General features: G+C 34.4%; 1 protein-coding gene across 1 annotated transcript in view; it reads left to right on the top strand.

Annotated features, from left to right (window-relative positions):
• Nucleotides 1–22403, top strand: part of LOC144342912 (regulator of G protein signaling 7-binding protein-like) — a 37454-nt gene that overhangs the window by 4284 nt on the left and 10767 nt on the right. Inside the window, exons 2-3 of the mRNA XM_078005776.2 lie at nucleotides 4648–4814; nucleotides 21593–21711. Coding sequence (XP_077861902.2) covers nucleotides 4648–4814; nucleotides 21593–21711 — 286 coding nt within the window. The remainder of the gene's footprint in view (nucleotides 1–4647; nucleotides 4815–21592; nucleotides 21712–22403) is intronic.

Below are 22403 nucleotides of genomic sequence, written 5' to 3'. Positions count from 1 at the left end.
GGTTGTCGCACCATTAACGTTGAACATACCATTTAAATTGTATATTATCTCAAAGTAAATGTATATTTTTATGTAGATTAAATGTTGTTCAGTATCAAGTTTATTTGAAATAAACAACTTTGTATCACCTAACCAAATATTGTATGTATTGTAGTATCAGACATAAGATTATGTCTCCAATTATCAATGTATGTATATATATGGTAATTTAATACCATGTTAAAACAAACAATTTGCCCAATTCGGCAATTATTACAATTGCAGTTAATTTATTCCCCAACCAACTTCTCTCAAGTAATTGGTCGGACATTCCTTATTATTGGGGTGCATTTCCCTGAAAGCGCGGTTTTTGTAGCGATTTAGTGGTCGATCATTAGGATGGTTGCAGAAATGGATATAAATAATTTGCACGTGGGAAAATCAGAATGGAATCAAGAACAGAAAAAAATACAAATATATATTTTTCACATTGTGTAAAAAAGTGGAAACAAAACAGTTACCACAAAACTAAGTGAAGAAACAGAAAATGCACAGTTATTCTGCCATCACACCTCCCACAGTTTATAATGATCCGCCATTTAGGCATGTTATTCAGGATTCACTTAAAAATAGATGAAATACTCAATAAAATTACTGGCATTATAATAATGCAGACAATCAACAATTATATATAATAATGTAGCCGAAGTGGCAAACAACGATTGAAATTCCATGGCAAAGAATGGGCGATTTTACAGTATTCAACTGAATCCATGAAACGGGTGACTCGCTTTCAGCTGCCTCGTGTAACAAATGCTGTCGCCTATAAACTATGCGTTGCTTTGTGAGTTGATGAATACGTTGTCACACGAATTACCTCATGCACCACAATCTTTGAACTCACGACCAGGTACATTAACGCTATTCAATTATACGTTTGATATACGAATAATGTCCATCTTTCTTAATCTAGTAATAATATTAATAATAATTTCTAAGACATATGGCTTATTTCACTCCGAATAATTTTGATATAATGCTTAACATATCTAACGACATAATTACTTGTCAGGTACTACCTGATTACTTATTAAGACTGATGGAAAATAATAGTTTGTCAATTTGTGGGAAAAGCTCGTCGCGGTGCGTTAATGCCTTAAACATTTGCAACGTACACGTTTGGAGTAGAGCAGCTGATTTTGAGCAGTCTGTTATGTGAATAGTAGCCTCGTTTGCATGTATAATATATACATAATTTTTTTTTCATTTGCCGAGTTACGAGCTCGAATATCGTGTTTCATGTTCGTATATATGCATGTAATACTGATTATATCTGTAAATGCAATATCAATTTATCACTTTGAGGATACTCTCAGTATGATGGATACTTCAATCAGCCACCTTCTTGAATCAAGTAATAGTATTACATTGCGCGGAACGTCAGAGTATGATCAATGAGAAACGACTACCATGTTCGAATTATGATATTTCAACATAATCACGACTGTCCAGTTCACGCATACATTACGGAAATGTGTCACGAACTATATTGCAATCATATGAGTTTTTTTTATACATCTCACTAACCGTTAATGAACGCAGAAGTAAATATATTATTATACACCTCAGAAGTAAATATATTATTATACTGCTCAGAAGTAAATATATTATTATAGAGCACAGAAGTAAATATATTATTTATACAGCGCAGAAATAAAATATATTATTATACAGCTCAGAAGTAAATATATTATTATACTGCCCAGAAATAAATATATTATTTTACTGCTCAGAAGTAAATATATTATTATACAGCGCAGAAGTAAATATATTATTATACTGCTCAGAAGTAAATATATTATTATACAGCTCAGAAGTAAATATATTATTATACAGCTCAGAAGTAAATAGATTATTATACAGCTAAGAAGTAAATATATTATTATAGAGCTCAGAAGTAAATATATTATTATAGAGCTCAGAAGTAAATAGATTATTATAGAGCTCAGAAGTAAATAGATTATTATAGAGCTCAGAAGTAAATATATTATTATACAGCTCAGAAGTAAATATATTATTATACAGCTCAGAAGTAAATATATTATTATACTGCTCAGAAGTAAATATATTATTATACAACTCAGAAGTAAATATATTATTATACAGCTCAGAAGTAAATATATTATTATACAGCTCAGAAGTAAATATATTATTATACTGCTCAGAAGTAAATATATTATTATACAGCGCAGAAGTAATTATATTATAATTATACTGCTCAGAAATAAATGTATTATTATACAGCCCAGAAGTAAATGTATTATTATATAGCTCAGAAGTAAATATATTATTATACAGCTCAGAAGTAAATATATTATTATACTGCTCAACAGTAAATATATTATTATTTAGCTCAGAAGTAAATATATTATTATACAGCTCAGAAGTAAATACATTATTATACAGCTCAGAAATAAATATATTATTATACAGCTCAGAAGTAAATACATTATTATACAGCTCAGAAATAAATATATTATTATACAGCTCAGAAATAAATATATTATTATACAGCTCAGAAGTAAATACATTATTATACAGCTCAGAAATAAATATATTATTATACAGCTCAGAAATAAATATATTATTATACAGCTCAGAAATAAATATATTATTATACAGCTCAGAAATAAATATATTATTATACAGCTCAGAAATAAATATATTATTATACAGCTCAGAAGTAAATATATTATTATACAGCGCAGAAGTAAATATATTATAATTATACTGCTCAGAAGTAAATGTATTATTATACAGCTCAGAAGTAAATAGATTATTATACAGCTCAGAAGTAAATATATTATTATACAGCTCAGAAGTAAATATATTATTATACAGCTCAGAAGTAAATATATTATTATACAGCTCAGAAGTAAATATATTATTATACAGCTCAGAAGTAAATATATTATTTTACTGCTCAGAAGTAAATATATTATTATACTGCTCAGAAGTAAATAGATTATTATACAGCTCAGAAGTAAATATATTATTATACAGCTCAGAAGTAAATATATTATTATACAGCTCAGAAGTAAATATATTATTATACAGCTCAGAAGTAAATATATTATTATACTGCTCAGAAGTAAATGTATTATTATACAGCTCAGAAGTAAATATATTATTATACAGCTCAGAAATAAATATATTATTATACAGCTCAGAAGTAAATATATTATTATTTAGCTCAGAAGTAAATATATTATTATACAGCTCAGAAATAAATATATTATTATACAGCTCAGAAGTAAATATATTATTATACAGCTCAGAAGTAAATATATTATTATACAGCTCAGAAGTAAATATATTATTTTGTGTAAATGGCTACGAATTTACTTTAAATCGTTAAGATAATATTCTTAGAAAGTCGTGAATGGAATTTACGATGGTGGTTCCTATTATAATATAGTATTAGGCAACAACACAATGAATATCCACTGCTAATAGACACCGCACCGGTAGTGGTCTATATAATGTCTAACAAGTAACGTTTGCCTTGGCTATGTGTTATGAACCCACAACAAACAGAGTTAGGTTTGTTTACAGCATATCGGCTTCGGTGTTATTCGTGGCGCCTTCTACGCAAAACTAACGTCCTACTATGTTTCCGATAGTTATATATTCTCTGTCAACGGGCGTCAAGACTTTGTATCCATTTGTTCCATATCCAATATATAACTGACATACACCGGTAAGCCTCGTTATTAACGAATGTAAATGCAGTTCCCGTCAGTGCTGTACTTCAATGATGCCTACAGATGTGTATCCAATTTCCAATGCATTGCCTGTCATCTCTCGACAATTTGCCTGTAATGTACTTTTGTGAAGCAGTATATTACGACGACAAGTTCGATAATTACATAAAAAGAGGGAAATCAACCGTTTGTCTGAAACTACAGGCGTTCTCGAAAAAAAAAAAACGACGCCAAAGAATTGTAACCCAACTGTACAAGCACGAATCGGCTGATATAGTAACGAATACATCAATTGTCTGTCCATATAGTCTTACTGTTACCCCATCGGCTTCTTGTATTACTTAGTCGTTACGTACGATGAATTTTCCTTATTTCTTGAAGCTTGTGTCTTAATATATACGCACAAAAGCTTTGTGTGATCTTTATGCAGTAACCACCGATATCTATGAAACCCTGACTCAGTTTAAATGAATATTATGATGCAGCAAGTTAGTATTTCAAACAAATATCTGATTGATTGATCAATTCATTAAATAGATAACATTATAGTTATTTGGCGACCTAGCATAAATTATTACATTAAATTGATACCATTCTAATCTGTACCCATCAATGATGACGTGTCGGTAATTGAAAGTAAATTCTCATCTGTCAGCAAGAGAATTTCGTCTTTTTTTCAAACAATAAACCGGTTAATTTTCTTTTTTGGCTGTAAATGTTTGACCATACGTGCATACAGTAAAATCAGTTTTCATATTATTTAACTTTACGTAATTGTTGACGAAAATAGACGCGCATCTCCACTCCTCTCACGAGAATGTACATTTGCAATTTGATGCGTTGCCATAGCAATCAACTTTTTTTCGTCAGCTATAGATCCTAATGGTTATCCATTTGTCCACAGCTTGCACTGGAAATTAACAACCAAGTGGCAGTCTACAGGGAGCTTCTTATTTTTATTGGCGACAAGACAGACTCACCTGTACTTCGAGAAGATATTACTAAGATAAGAAGAAAATGCCTGGGAGGCATGAAAGTTACCAAGTATAAACTGGCACCGTATCTAAGCAGGTAATATATTATAGTAGATTATATTGTCTCTTAGTGATAGTAGCGATTTTATCGTATGTATGTAGTAGTTATACTGCATACTGGTGCAACGCAATCTCTGTATCGATAAAAAAAACGTTCTAAAAATGATTTGGAAATAATAATATGGAGTCTTACTGTGTCCCAATCCACCTGCTTGCAGATGAAGCTTTGAATACACGCCACACATGTCGCGCCATTTTAAAGAATTCGATGTAAACAGTAATATTGCCACCAGCCCACGCATTGATCATTCGAAATAAATATATATTGTGTGATGTCATTGACGAAGTGTACATATATTTTGATTATTTTTACTTAATCCTGATTTATTATTTGTTGGAGGGTTTTTAATGAATATATCATAGATATATATAATGTCTGGCGAGATCTCACTGATAGCGAGAGTGTCATTGCAATGACGGGACTGAATAAAACACTCTGGTAGCTATCATTGTCCCCAACGAGATCTCGGGGAGCATTCGCATTTAATATTTATTAATATGTAATGTACAGCTATTTTGTGGTCAAAACAAACAAACAAACTACCAAACACTCACGAATACTGATTAATGAACAAGTCATCCAATTTACCGCTCCCATCTTACATATTCCATGTGACTATGTTTTTGAAATAGATACTGTACGAGGTAGCTCCCATTGATAGAAACGATTGAAAATAGTTAGTTATACATCGATTAACGCGATACTAACCACTGAGAACTAGCATTACTAATTGTATCCAATGCAAATGTCGTTTTGGTGATTTATCAAATATCAGTGACCTGTTTAAGACACACAGGCGTTTGCAATTAGCGAGTTAAATACAAGTCGGCCTGGTGAATATTCATGGTGTACAGACCCCATAGCGCAAAGCTTGAAAATCACGTATTTTTTATACTGGTCGACGACTATATATATATTCGAGAGATGTATGAGCACTCTCCATGGAGGAAAATGAGACATTATGTTACCTCCATGTGCTAAAATGTAGCTGCGCAAAATACGTATTCAATTCTAGTTTCAACAGTGACAGCAACAAATTAAACCAGTTCAATTAATGTCCCTTGAAGAACGAAGCCAAAAGTGAAACATTGATATTCATCCGAGTATATTTCAGCCCAACCTCGATGGAAACATACTTTCGAATGACAAAAAAAATGTATTAGTAATCCATTTCCAAAATTATCGAGAGCAATTCATCACTTCTTTCATACGAAGGATCAGCAATCCATTTGACCTCCAGAGGCACATACGGCCCACCCAATTAAAATGTGAGGATAACAATAGCGTAACCATGGTAACAAAGATACACTGTCATTAAAAACTAATCCTTTAGACATGTGAAATATAAATAGATTTTATAACACATAGATAGCTTTGTAGTCATGCGTAAGCGTCATCTCCCAAAAAAAATCACATCATTACCACGCAGTACATCACAATGAAAAGATCAATAAATATAAAAAAAAAATATATATATATATATAGAGAGAGAGGAATTGTTCGTAAAACCTTGAGCTTCGTTTAAAACCCAGGATCACTCTCTACAAATGAGTTATTGAAAGACGCAAACGTACACGTATATAGAGATAGGTCCAATTTTATGTAACACTAAAAGCGTTAAAATGTGTTTCATTGCAACAGGAAACAATTATAATAAAATTAAGAGAACAACATATACACATGTATAATTGTGACAGGTGTTGACAGATTCAAAATTAACGTGTTTTATTTTAAGTTGAAGTTACTGCCATGATTCACATTTTATAAGAAGAAGGTTAGATATTTAAATATATCTATTCATCATATGATAATTTCACAGTTTATACCTGGCGTATAGTACAGGCAATGCTTCGTTAAACATACTAGTGACAGTACGTCATACAATTGTCTGTAGCCATACATGCATGCAGTAACTATTAAAATTATCCTCATATTTATATCCATCATACTTATACATGACAGGTAATGCCTGATTTGAAATGCCGAAAAGTCCTAAAATAGTTGCATTCACTTGGCTCATTTGTTTGGGTACACGACAACCGTGCGGTTCATGAACGATCTGCGAACACGCCTAAACGTATCTGACACAATCAATGAGACAGAATATGACGCAGACCTGAAACCAGTAGATGGTTTATACTTTGTTGACCTCCGGTTCTATCAGCGAGTCAAAGTGAACACCACCATCCCTATCGGCTTCTTAATTGATTCTGGCTCACAATTTAAGCTTTGATCCCATGGGCTGAAAAAAAACTCCTAATGCATTAACACATCGTTTTAGGTGGTTTATATTTATTGAAAGAATTGTTTGAAATTCTAGTGTAACTTGATAATACTGGAAGTTCATTCACTAGTCAAAATGTGTATATCCCGGATTAAAACTGTTTTTCACTGGTAAGCTTTGCCAAGACAATCCATCTTTGAGTTTTTTAATATAATTTTTAAATAATTATATAACCGTTATGTTGGGGCTGTTTTACGCAATAAGGTACAATTGTAAACCTATGATTTGTCTTGTCTAAATCCCTCATCTTTAATCGCTAATCTTAGACTGTGGTCTTCTGCACAACCCATATATTCAGTGCAACAGCATGTTGCAACACGATTCCATAAGTGTGTTTTATTTATTACTTATTTGTATTTAGGAATCATAATGATTATGTGATATTAGCACCTAGTAGTCGGGTTGATTGCGAAGTTAAGGTTCAATTTGTATTATCATAACAGACACAATGCAACCCTAAAGATCGCACATTGTTTTTCTTTATAGCAGAGATAGGTATTATGTTATACGTCAGTTGTTGTCATGTTTAACAGTTTTTGAACTTTATTGATTACTGCTAGTATCTTGGGGGAAATAATTGAGAAATTCTCATTTTTATTAATTTTTCTTCCTAGAAGTACCATGCATGACATAAACCTGCCATTGTTTGAATCCTCTAACTCATTTGAGGATGACAATCTAATGATCTAGTCATCTGGAAAATGAAACCAGTTTACATTTAGTCCAATATATGCAACTGACTGTATCATTTAGTTTACTCCACAGGCTTGTGTATTGAGTCGATAACGCGTAACCCTTTAAGGGAAGAACTAAAGATTCCCGAGAAGTTCAACTGTTGGACAACTCCAGGCCGTTGTATCATGAAACAGTAAAACAAATGGTTTTTGTGCAGTGCTATTTGTTTGTGAAGTAGTCTCCTTTTTTATAACAAACATTTTAATTTTGCATACAACTCAAGACACATGCCTCTTAAAAGGAGACACTTAATTCTAATCTCCAAATTATATTCTAGCACAGTTTAATCCTTACGCATATTTAACATGTAGTTGAATATATTATAGTTTGACCTGCCATCTGTGAAGTGACTGAATGAATTTTAATTAACACCTTATTCTGCCAAATTTACATTTTTCAATACAAATGCATATCAAAGTGAAACATAATCTCCAAGGTAATTTATATATACGAATACTCATATTAAATTATATCAATGCGGCACTTTATTAACGGAATGCCTAATCATGCGAATTATTCGAAACGTATACTCCATGCAACCATATCAGTGTAAATGTAATTTCATTTTGAATATGCTTCTGGGGTTTCACATGTAAAGTGGAAATAACATAGTTAGACTAAACCAGCCATTTGCAGAACATGCATATTACGAGCATTGAATCCTTCACTAGTGAATGTGTCATATGGTGTTAGTCAGCCAGAAGTATTGAATTCTCATCCATATTCGTTCAAGCCGAGAACAATACTTTGAAATTCAATAAAATTGTCTAACTTGGACGTATCATTTCTAGCCGCTGAAACTGTTTTTGCAAGCGGCATTTTACACTTACATGAATGGAACATGATTTCACACAAAGAATATAAAGGCATTTTAAGTGAAAAGTGACAGATAGAAGATGTCTTCTCTTCAATCTTATTTTTAAAGAGCTGTATACTTGACTGATACAGATATAAATTTGCAAGCATGATAAATGGTTAACCCGACGCATTCACTGATGTTCTTTTATGTGGGTGGGTAGATGAGATATGTGCTCTAATTGATCTCGGTTCAGAGCTTTTTCGTATTTTCCGAGTTGAATTTATTTTAATTCCGCGCAGACCCACCAGGATGCTGTGTGTTCCGAGACACGTAATGGCGATTGATGATATTAAAGTCAGCGAAACGCCACGTGCGTGAGTGTTATGCCCGACCTTAGCGTTCAGTTGTGCTAAACTATTGATCTGAAATTTCATTTGTGATCAAAGGTAGACGACAGAACCAGCGTGTGAACATAACTTCATTACGTTAGGAGCATTGTGCTTCATTAGCATTTCTACCCGTCTAACGATATTAACACAACATCCCAACCTTTTATTTGCACGCGATTGCCCTACAGTGTGACTGATTCCAAAGGCCAACCTTTCCCAGAAAGATTACAAACTTGATTTGTATGCACAACCAGCTTATCTACACAAGTTAAGGAAACATTGCAGATAATATATGGTATAATAATTTGTTTAATTCCATCAAACCGAACAATTAACCAATCTTTTGTTTCAATACAACAACTAATTTTCATCTGTCTACTATAAATAGTTATTAACAGGTGGCTGAGATAAGTTTCACAGAAAAATCTTTATTCGATCGAGTCTATTTTTCAATATTAATTGTCCACGACCGAAGGCATAACCGAGTTGGCACGATAAACAGATGATGCTTAATTGACATGTCCCTGTGACGTAATGCCAGAGATAAAGTCTGTTACGTGATTGATAAAATACCTGTTTTGATAGACAGACACATTCATGAGAAACTTCCCGAATGTAGCGATAATCAAAATTGTAATTACTTTCATGCAATTCTATACACCGCGTATCTCGACACTCTCTATTTACGACCTCTAAATGCCAGGATCGTTTGAATGAACGTTTCTCTCCCTATACTTACTGTATATGACGGGCCATTTAATACTCTTGTTGAAATTCGAATAAATCCGGCAAAACATATTTCTTTCAAAGGTCTAAATGTTAATTGTACCTACTTTAAAATCGGAATGCCGGTCTGTCTGAACTAGTCGTTCGTGTCTGCATGTGAGGACACCGAACGCACAATCCAAATGCCTGTGGAAGTTTGAGTGACAAACAAAAAATTGAACCTAAATATTTGTTTATGTATTATGTAAACGTGTTGTAAAACAAACAAATTACACGAAGCTGTTAATAATGGGCGTATTTTATACATTCTGGTGTAAGACATATCTACTAACCCGTTTGCTTAGGATTGTAAGGGGTATTTTCGAACCTTTTGCTGCGTGTCGATATATGAATGTTTGATTGCCATACTCAGGCTTGCGAGTTCTATTCATATACTTCACTCCATTTATACTTGATTTCGAATTTGTATATCAGTTATATTTCTAAAGTTTCTGGCACTTGTGTAGGAATGAATATCTCTACATCTGCTATTTCTATTTATTGTAGTTTTGTTGACACAAATCGTCAACATATATCATAAACAATTCTTAGATGTTTAGGAATTCAGTCACATCATATCTGAGCTTGTTTTAAGAAATTAACCTACGACCTGAGATTGAGATGGTTTATCAAAACCGTGTATTTAAACTAAAATAGTATCTTGATAAATTACCTTTAAAAAATTAAAAAGTATAACTAACAGTACATTATTTACTACTCTCAGGAAGCATTATGCTAATTTTAGGTTGTATTCACATCAATAATTGAGATTTTTTAAATAAAAAACCGAAACAACATGTATCTGCCCATTCTAAAATAATAATAATATAATGATAACTACTTTATACTAGTTGTTCTTTTAAATATTTAGTACATTCGGAAATGGGAAATTATCGTCTTATCTTTAAATTGTAATGAACTCCATTGGTGGTATATTGTAATAAGATGATTTATGAAAAAAAAATAATACATGGAAAATAATATAATTCAAGTCATTTATCATCATTTATCTTTAATACACTTGGAAACAAATGCTGAATATCGATTTACTTTTAAATATTAATTACTGTATAACTGGCAAGGAACACAAATAATAGTAAAGAGAAACGCATAATTACATTCATAATATAAATATTCTGGTCGTTTGTTCATAGTACATATAATTTTAGGATAATTGTGACACAAAAAGAGACGCAGGGCCGTGGCGAGAACGCACGGCAAACCCAAACAACAAAATTCTCGTTGAGTTTACATTATATACGAGCACACAAATGTGGTGGCTCTCAGGACGCTGGGCACAAACAATAACATAACATAACTATATGTGAGCGTATATCTGAACATAAGCTGGTCAAATAGCGTGTACCAGCATAATTCGTATCGCATTGCTGTGTTGTGTAGTCCATGTTAACAGTGTTGAGGAACAACTCGGCAGAGACCCTTGCAATTCTTAAACATGAAGGCGAACTGTTAAATGTAAATAAGCAAATGCTGCAAGCGGATATCACTAATGTAAATGTAACTCTACCTACTGATTGTTATGGATAGGGCCACGGGATTAGAATTCAAAATAATAACAGCAGAAGGATTTCGCTTTAGGAACGTAATTGCGACGAGATAACTAGTACAAATAAAGAAGACTAAACATATCATTTTTTAATCTTTAATGGGATTAATCTATTTTAGAATCACAAAGTAGGATGACTTTGACAAATTATAGTGCGATGTGAACACAATTCTTTGCTCTGTGTGCTTACATTGCTGAAAAGACCGTGATATAAAATGACGATGGGATGGGTGTTATGTTCATGTGAATCACATTTATTCGACATTGATTTAAATTATACACACATAATTAAGCTGTCACAAATGCATTACCGATCGTTTGCCAATTAACCGAGGCCATATCATGGAATCACTATGAATTTAAAGTGTTCAAAGGCCGCCGTATTGAGCATTAGCTGTATATACGTTATCAGCGCACTCTTGCATACGTATTTCCAACCGGGACTTTTTATATTGTAAAGCACTAATGACCTACTAACATTTCAGGGTCAATATCACTGATAACGCTAGTAATAACACTTGATAACAAATGCATTTTCAAGTTTACAGTACCTTGAATACACCTTTATTCAGAAATACGAATTTCACTTTCTCATGTGTACGCTATCAGCTCAGAATCGCAGACATATTTTCGACTGTGCGTGCGATGTAACGTAACTGAAAACTGCGTCTTATTGACAGTACCCATGTTCAGAACGTTGTGTCGAAATTTACCGCTTTTGTAATACTGATTTATTTATTTGAATGTGACCAATATTCCGTGTATAGCACGTGATTTTACTCTTAACCGGTCAACTGACCAGTCATTTTGTCTATAGCAATGTTTCGACACGTGCTACGCGCCTGAAATGAATTGTAACCAACCAAATACAAACCATTTATATATTCTGCTTACGACATATTCAATTTAATTTGCGTTCAATCTTATTAACACAAGTGTTGAATAATAATACTCCAATAAATACACAGTTGTCAAGTACATAAAACTATCATGATAATAAACAGTGGTTTGAGAACTTTTAAATGGGTAAACAAACAAAGAATGAGTGGCATTTCTACTATTATGAATTGTATTAAATAGAAAATTTAATTTGTGCGGCAACTCTTAAATAATTCATCGACGACTAGTGGGTTTATTGCCTTGTTCTTGGTAGTTCCCCAATATCAAACATCGACATTTTCAGTTTATGATATTACCTTAACAAAGGATGTCCCGTTTCTTACACTTTAAATCGCATGTAAGTGTATCTACACATTAACGAGGAAAGACTTTTAGTGTTAATTAAATTGTTCATTTCTTTCATGTATTTCGGGTTAGTCACACAGAACGGACGAAATCTAATATTAAATACAGCATAAATTACATTTGAAAAAGAGCATTCACAGTAAAGTTTAGCAAGCAACTTGTTGTAATTGTTCCAACCATCTTTATTGTCGGACAGGTGATATATTACATAAACTATGCGTTTATTATTATGTTACGTAACCTATGTGTATAATATTTCTTTTAATGTTCTGAGGTACATATGCACACAAACTATTTCAAAATGAGTCAAAGTATACAAGGTAGACCCAGTCTCTTGGCTGTCAACGTTGTGCATTTCGAATCGTATAATTACATAACCACAGGCACAGGAAAGACACATGTAAGTAAATCTTTCATTCGAAAGATTACCAAGATGACCCCAAAACACATTGCATGATGTTGCGTCGTATACAGATATATGACATGTTGTGATGGCAACGCTGGTTCCATAAGATGTTTTTCTACGTACCACCTGCGGATTTGAAATGGTAACAGGAAACTTGCATACTAACTGTTTGTAAAATCGGAGCTCATTTTGCAGCACATCCATGCGTGGGGCAAATTGATTGAGAGCATTATTCCTATACACTGCGCAAAAAAAAAACATACGATAAAATGATCTGATACTGCAAGGGGTATAATTATTGTAAATGTAAATCAGCATAGCGATTGTTTAAAATAGGGTCACGGGATTGGAAATCCAATAAGGAAAGCCTAATGTCTTGGTTTTAGAAATGCACTTTACACTCGACAGGGTATACATGTAATACTTCAACGGATTTAACTAGTATTGAATTACAGAACCGCAAAACAAACTTCTCTGTAAACTTTATAAAAAAACGGTTTTCCAAAAACAATAAGGATGCATTTACATTCATTTAGTAACATTCATTGTATACCGCACATTGCAATTGAACGTACGTACTACCCTGTGTCTCAAACTCGCGGCTTTGGTCATTGTGGTTGCCACCTGTGTAAACAATTGCCTGCCGAGTAGGTTCGAATGTGTTCTTCTACATCCAACTTTTCACAAATATAATGAATGATATAGCAGACGCAAAATGATTTGTTCACAAAGGGCTACTCTTCCCGCTACCTCAGAGCACGAAATCGTTATGTCTTTACACTATACGTATAATGTTGAGAATGCTCTGTCCTCATGCGAAACCATTGCACTATGATTTGAAGCTATGGACATAGAATCAAATTGAAACAAGCAAATGCATTACCGATCTTTCTATCAAATAATTCTGATAATTAATTTAAAGATGACATGCTCACATATCGTATCATTTCGCGGAAAATACATACATTTGCGTATAATCGTATAAGTGTTTTGGAGTGAAACTGGCGATGTTCAAGTTACCCACTAACGTTCATATTGTAACATTGGAACTTGATAACTGCATGAAATCCTGACCTTGTGTTGAAATATGAAATTCACTCTTTCTTTGTATTCAGTTGTTTATTTGAATGTGACCAACACATCAATGTGACGTATGTGGTTTTAATCCTCAACCTACCTGTTGATAGTCAATGTCATTTGCTGACGTCAACTTGGAAAACTAAGCGGATTGTTTTAACCAGGAGATTATGTTATGTCGTCGGGAAATGTGGGCTCCTAATATCTGTGTTAGACAAGCCAGCAACCAAATCCTTAGAGAAATGTGATAGTAATAATTTCTTAAAGATAGACGTGTCTAACTTCAGTTACCGTAACTTCTTTCTTTGGACAAATAACACATAATCAAAAATCATGTAATGTAGCAACTAGTCGACGACCAGGCAAGTAGGGAGGGGCCAGCAGTTGGGTTTACAAACGAAATACTAGACGACGTTGTGATTAATTTTGAGGTTGTTTCCTGTTGAACAGAAATAAAACAATTGCGTAGATACCTAAGTAATCAATTTGTAACATGATCATCAAGCGGTAATGCACTACCGATCTGCTGTCAAAGTAACTCGGGTCATCTCCAGCAAATCACAGAATCATGAATTTAAAGATGTAATTTACCCGCAGGTCGTCGCATTGAGTGTAATGTGCATGCATATTTACACCCGGGATTGTTTATAAAGTAAAGCAATTATGACTCACTAAAAGTTAATAAATTCATTTTCAAGTTTACAGTACTTCGAATCAAACCTTTTATCGAAATACGAATTCCACATTCATGTATACGTTGTCAGCGCAGAATCGCAGACAGAGTTTTGAGTGCGGTGCAGGGTAATTGAAAAATTAATGGTCTTCTAGTTGACTGTACCTGGGGTCAGAACCTTGTGTCGAAATTTCCCACCTTCGTTATACTGAGTTGTTTATTCGAACGTGATAATTAATCAGTGCAACGCATGTGATTTTGTTCATTAATTGACCAGTCATTTAGTCTGTTGCAGAAGTGTTTTGTTTCGGGTCAGTATATGGTGTTGTCACAATAAAAATGATAGTTTATTTTGTGACGTCTGGAAATGCGGGTTCGTAATATCATTGATTCCCAACCAAATACGCGCCATATTTTGTATTTATGTCAACCCCTGCAGAAGTAATACAGTAGTATATTCCTAAGTTGAAATTAATCAATGGCAGAAATCTATCATAACAAAGTTGTGGGAGATTGTTAATGCGTTGATAAAGGTTATACAAGCAGAGAATGAGTGGCATTTCCTTCAATTTAAAGTCTATGAAATAGGAAATTAAGTCTAGGCGTATAGTTAGTCTATGTTTATTAATAGGACAACAAGTAGTGCGTGACTCACGTGTTTATTTCTGGTTTCGAAGCTTGAACTTGCTGGCTATAAGATTAATTATAAGATTATTTACGTACGCACATGTATCAACACAATTTATGAGAACATACTCATGGTGTTCATTAAATTGTTCGTTTCATTTGTGTGCCCGGGGCTATTCAAAACAACACAAACAACATTAAACAAGCGTGTACTTTAATTGCCAGGTGGAACATCGCGTGACTCAGGCGTCACTTCTCAATGTCTTTATATTGTTTTTTGCATACATTCTGAGAAATGTGTTGACGGTATATTTGTACACGATAAACAAACTCCATCATAATGGCACAAGCCTCTCAAATGACCTCCATGTAAATGTGGTCACTATTGTCAATTCGTATAACTATATACCTGCTAGCATTAGGAGAGCATTGTTGCGTTCATGAGAATGTTACTATGGATACCAAGTAATGCCCCAAAACACATTGTATGATGCTGCGCTAGATTGGTTCGGGAAATATGCTGGCATCCTTGATTTCTGACTCCATTCGATACATTAACTCAATAACCAGATACTTATGTAACCCATTATACTGTACAGCTATAGGTGTGATATTATTTCCATTGTCCCCGCTGCCACATTCTCGATTAAACACTGTGGAGAACTATAAGGAATGATAATGGCATAATTCACGAAGAAGTCAACAGCTCATTCGATCTGCAATAATTATTTCAATGCTACTAATAGCTACCCTCTCCGTTTGTTTTCGAAAATCCGTATAAAGGTTTGCGATCTTGTTACTTTATATTATTATACATCTGTCACCGTAACGCCATAAGTTACCGCGTGCCGTAATTTTGCGGTATTTTACGGGGTATTTTCATCTACCATATTAGGAAATGCGAATTCCAAATATGAAATAATTACGCGCGTGAGCGTCCTCTAATAATAAAACAAAACAAAAACATGGCTGCCACCAGAGTTTGACCGGACTCCACACAAAGAAGTTCGCTGTTCTAAAAATTTTGGACTTCGGCATTCCTTGGAAGGAAAAGATGTATAACAATAAGGTTATTACGAGGTTACCTCAAATTATGCACTCAGACTGTACGCCGCGCATCGACCTCCACTGCGCGTCGGTCGATACGCCAGCTGTACTGTCTTCATGCATACTTTGAGGTGTTCTCCTATTAACCTCATATTATAATCGTCTACGACAAATAGTATGGTGACGTCGTATTATATCGTGTCATTGAATACACATTATAATGCATGGAACATGAAATATGGACAAATAAATATATTGAATAACATTTACCAGCATGAGTCTGTGTGTTCGCGCAATTTTTTATCGTATGTCTGTGTTTTAGTATCATATTCAGGTACGTTGAAAACGGTATTGGGCACTATCTCGTTGTGGATTTTGAGTATTCACGGTTTTCAATCGCGCAAATAAACAAATGGTGGAATGCTATTTGCTAATATTTTGTATAGGACCGCGGGACAGGAACTCCGAAACAATAACATCAAATGTTTGTTTCATAGTCCTAAAATCTATGATTGGATAATCTTGACTCTTAAATATATGCTCATTTCAGTTCGTATAATTATAAACCCCCACACACAAGTAAAGCATCTATGAATACTATTTATCATTCATATGTTACCATGGAGACTGACTAATTCTCCGAGAAAACATATTTCTTCACAATAGAGGCGAGGTTGCGATGGCAACGCTGTCCCCAGCAGATAATTCCGTCAACCCACCAGCTACCACGAATAACAGGAAACATACATAGAGATCACATGGATTTGTTAAGTATATAATTGACATATACACATTGCCTGGTTCTTAGGGCAAGGTCAAATGCACGCATTGCGTTTTCTTCTTATCGTATACTACTAATCAAGCTTAATCTGAGTAGAAAAGTAGCAGTTATGCAATTGAAATTATGGGATATTATATCAATAAGAAATTAAATTATAATTGTAATAATTGAAAGTGAGATTCCGATTCTATTCACCGGACCACTGCGTACTACATTCAGGCACAATTCATCATGGTGTATCGGATCATTTTAGTCGAACGCACAACACACCCACACACGGATAATTCAGTTTGAGCCGAACACTGGCGCCTCAACAAGGATAACATACATCTGGCTCCAGAGATGAGACAATATGACGCAATTTAAAATCGGATTTGGCCAAGTAAGCCTCTTGACAGACTAAGAAGGTATTAAGTCAAGGAAATGAACAATTCATTATACAACATTATATATACATATTGTTTATATCGTGTGTTTAATACTCGACTTACACTAATTGAATACATTATCTGCATTGAATACATTATCTGCAACAAATAATATTCACTCAGTACGTTCTTACGCATATATTGATATACATAATGATGAGTTAATAGTGTGCTCTGCTGGCTATTAACAGAATAGTTATTCAAGAGTTCGTCGCTATTTAATGTATTTAGGTCACATTCCGACCCGCGTTCACACCTACACAGAGACGGCTTTATTGAAGTTCCCAAGCTGTGTGGGTACCTTTCAGTATTTGTCCAGCCTGCGCTGCTGTTTCTCATTTACAAACCAACCAAACAAACAAAGAATAGTAACCTATTCATCGCACAGTATAATCACATTCATCGTGCGACGGCAGACCGACTGGCATATTATACACACCACGCAATGAACAATGCATGACATGCCATTTTCTATACAGCAATCTGTAACAGGTGAATGATTATTAAGTTTGACTTAATTTCCAGTTTTCATCGACTGCGCCTGGTATTCATAAATTGAACTAATTGAACTAAATATGTTTCACACGTGGACAACATTAACGTCAAAGATACAAATGTTATAAATGTTTATGTTATATTTTAATGACGTTTAATTTAATTTTATCCAATGGTACTAATTACATAAACATTTTAGCGAACAGACCTACATACCATTGTTGAGATTATAAAGTAGGACAGCAGTAGAATAATATTGTATTTTTTTCAAAAAGAATTATTGCACAATGATGTATTGAAACACGACTAAAAACATTTAAACGAAGAAGCACTATTTGAACACTAACTATTACTTAGTTGTAATATACCATTGTTTGGACATTACGTCATGTCATTGTTGTTCACTGTAACGTTATAACGCCACACGCCTATTGGTCAAACATTATATCACGTGTTTTTTTCATTTATCACCATAATGAAACCAAGCATTCATTATCCAGTATCAACTGTAAAAAGTGATTTAAATATGCAGTCTGCTGCTTGTACGAGAGCGGATATGAATAGACCTTCCGATTGATTCCGAATAAGAACTAGGAAGCAGATGCAAGAATACAAATGAGTAGGTCTTGCTCGTTTAATAACAACGTCGTCAAACAACGATAAGATCCAGTATCACTTCGTTTATTGTCGTTGCAGCAAGATCGCATTCATATCGAGCTCATGGCATCTCATCCATCATGTCTCTTCTTGACAAAATGACAAGTAGTAACTAGACGAAAACTGTAACTTTGATATTGATGTTTTTAACCTACACAATCATTATTTAGATGCATGCATCACTGCTCCAGATATCACGGTTTCGCGCAAAATTTGGGGTTAGAATAGCTATATAAGTATCTATGCCATCACACATTTCCATTTTGTGGTGTAACGCGACAAGATTTTTTCAAGACTTGATTTTTTCCGATCGATAACAAGTTTTAAAATATGTAATTGATGAACTAAAAGGCATAAAGCTGGGAATGTTATAACCTTGACCAATTAATAGACACAATAGTAAAATCGAGAAACGACATGGCGATATCATCGCAGGTTGGCCAATAGAAAGCCTTCGTTTGATGTTGATGGGAATGCTTTGCCCTGAGAATAAATCTAACAGTTTTTTGTTACATTTGTCACACCCCTCCTTACTTTTCTAAAGTGCCTACACCTGAACCACGTTTTTTTTCATCAGCCAAGCCGTGAGACAGTATGGATCTATTGGTTGAACGAATGGTTGACCTTCGATAGCGGAAAGTTGTTGTTCAGCATTTACTAGGAAATAGTTCAGTACCCGTTTAATAGTTTCATCGTTCTACTTTACTAGGCGAGGACTGTTTTTCAGAACTAGGATATTCTCAAATGATTCAAATGAAGAATACAATATCTAAAAGTGGTACATTTTAAAAGCAGCAATAGCCTGGGATCGAACCAACGACAACAGATCGACGAGTTATGTAAATGCATGCGATTAAAGGTCCTTCTACGGACGCTAACTGCAGTTACGGACGCTAACAGTAGTTAACGACCTGCTTAAGGACTCGATCCCAAAGTTACGAATTGTATGTTCACCACTTACACCAAGTGTTGTTTGAGTGCATAATGTGTTTCCCAATCGTGGTACTGACGCCTTATTCGAACACTAGTTTAAGTCGGTTCCAGCCTCATGACATAATAGGTATTTTTGGTACCTCACAGTCCCCGGGATGGGTGGAAAAGGGTGGGCGGGCGTATGATGTTTTATGCCATTCTATTTTGTTCAATCGGTACTGATCAGTCTGCATCATATTACTCGATGATAAACAATCATGCGAAACTTCTTGTGTTGCGGGGTTTACGGCGTAAAAATAAAAGAAAACAATTACGCACGAAACGTGTATCAACTTTAAAATATTTATGTTGGACTGATCGTGTCGTCTGCGTATTTCAACGTGGAGCGATACGCCCTTGCATGTTCACGTTCTACGCTACGCACCAGTCGGCTCACTAGTCGGGTTTCAGCCTAAATAAGAGCTGTTACGGCGGATTAATCAGCTAACACGTACACTATACTATCTCTTATGAAATTGACTTTGAATCTAATATGGCACTGTGTACGTTATAGCGTATTTTTGCAGTATATTCACGTAATTTAGGTATACTGTTCAAATCGAACTAGACATGTCCAATGTCTGAAAATAATCTAATTATAAAATGTGCAAGTGACTGACCTATTCGACCTGAAAAGATGCGGATACAAGTAATCTCTTCTCGAGCGTAGTACCGTGTAATAGTCTGTATGGCGGTTACATGTCCAAACCTTCTTACTCAGAGACAAGACACACTGTGAAAATTGCAAAGACCTCAAATTACATTCGGGCATGGTCATATAAGAACATTAATGAGGTATTTAGTTACCACACTAGAGCGAGTGATCTAGTTTATGAGGAAAAGTACGAACGTGTTCGATATATTTCATGGCGCTGAATCTGTGGTTATCATCATCTATGTCAAAGCAGAAATATTAGAATGATTCATCGTACCGACATTGATTGCAACCTTCTCCGCTCAATTTCTAGTGCCACATTAACGATGATGCGGCACGCGTTTCCGTTTCCGTTCGGCCTGTATCAATATCACTAGCGATAGGTCGTAGAAGTCGTTTGATAACCCTGGCGAATCGCGTAAACAATATATATTAATATGTATGTGGGAAGTACATTATGAACCAAGTAAACTGAAGAAGAAAAAATAAACTATTAAAGTATCCATTACTCTGTCTAATTTAGAATTTCGATAGATGAACTTTGATATAATGTTGGACAGGTAACGTGATCTGAAGTCAATTAAGTATGTCATGTACTGTGCTTTAACGTGTACGGAGAAGAGAGAGGATCAAAGAAAATCGTCCGGTTAATTGGATGGCGGCTTTATGAGGTCTTGCACTGCTTGTTATTGCTATGGTATACCTATAGTGGATATATCCAGTTCTTTTGTCGGAATCAAACCATTCTAACTCTCATTCATACCTCTCCATATTGGTCGCATTTCTAGTGATTAAGAATTGTTTTTATTAACATTCGCGTCCTTTTGCTTGCTATATTCGTACGTGATTTATAGCTTATAGAACTGGCTTTTAGAGCACATTTGCCGTCAACAGTATACTTTTATTAGCAGGGTACTTAAGGGACGAACAAACGATGTGTTTTATTGTATGTGTATAAAAAATATAACGGTTGTACATGAAAGAAATCAAGTGTTGTGAAAGAGCATTGAACTTCCAAAGAAAGATTTATTCGGGATGTTTCCTAACTACATTTGAATGACATGTATAGGTGATGTCACTACCAATTAATTACTGTTCACTCAACATGCATTTATTTATTGTTGCCATTATTGCTCTTGTGTTTTTTTGCAGTAAAACGCCAACACATGAGTTTCAGTCTCAGTCTATACAGCTCATTGGATGCATGGAACTTTTCTTAAACGAAATGAAAAGATCGTACAGCCTGATAAAAGCGTTTCCGATGAGCAACGGTGAGTGAAACCGAACACTGTCATAATAAACATCTTAGAAATTTCAAAGTGCCAGTGGTGGATCTTCTAATTAGTTAACAGTAGAGTAGCAGTTGCCATGTTCATGGAAGATACATCGATAGTCTAGCATTGAATCTAATATGTTCATCATGGAATGCCAATTACATTATCATTGAAGCTTTGTTTGTCATTACACTTAAAATACATTAGATATCACGAGGTAAAACAAATACGAACAACATAGTTATATATTTAAGTCATGTAGAACAAAATACGCTAATTTTATGCACGTCAAACTCAAAACAAATTGTAGTCTTACGATTCCCTCCCCTCCCACACGAGCACACTAGACAATTCTTGTGTTGCAAATAAAACCACGCGCTTTACAATCGACCATGTTGATTTGGAATGATGCACGTAACCATGGAGGTATCAATTGATGCGTATATTATGTATTCCAAATGCATGACTAAGTAATTTCCTTCTATCCCCTTCCTCATTGAGATCGCTGTAATAGAGTTAGTCAATATAATTAACACTCTGTTTTTGATACAAAAAAAGCAGAGCGTCTTGTTCAAATGACGATGTCTAGTCATTACGACATAGTTCTCCTGAAAACATGTTTTTTATTGTGTTTCCCACACAATCCCATACGGTTTCTGAAATGTCATTATCCTTGGGACTAATAACTC

Source organism: Saccoglossus kowalevskii, chromosome 13, assembly GCF_978046115.1.
Source record: "Saccoglossus kowalevskii chromosome 13, keSacKowa6.1, whole genome shotgun sequence".
Classification (NCBI taxonomy): Eukaryota; Metazoa; Hemichordata; class Enteropneusta; family Harrimaniidae; genus Saccoglossus; species Saccoglossus kowalevskii.
Note: the sequence above shows the minus strand (reverse complement) of the source record. Positions and strands in the feature narration are given on the sequence as shown.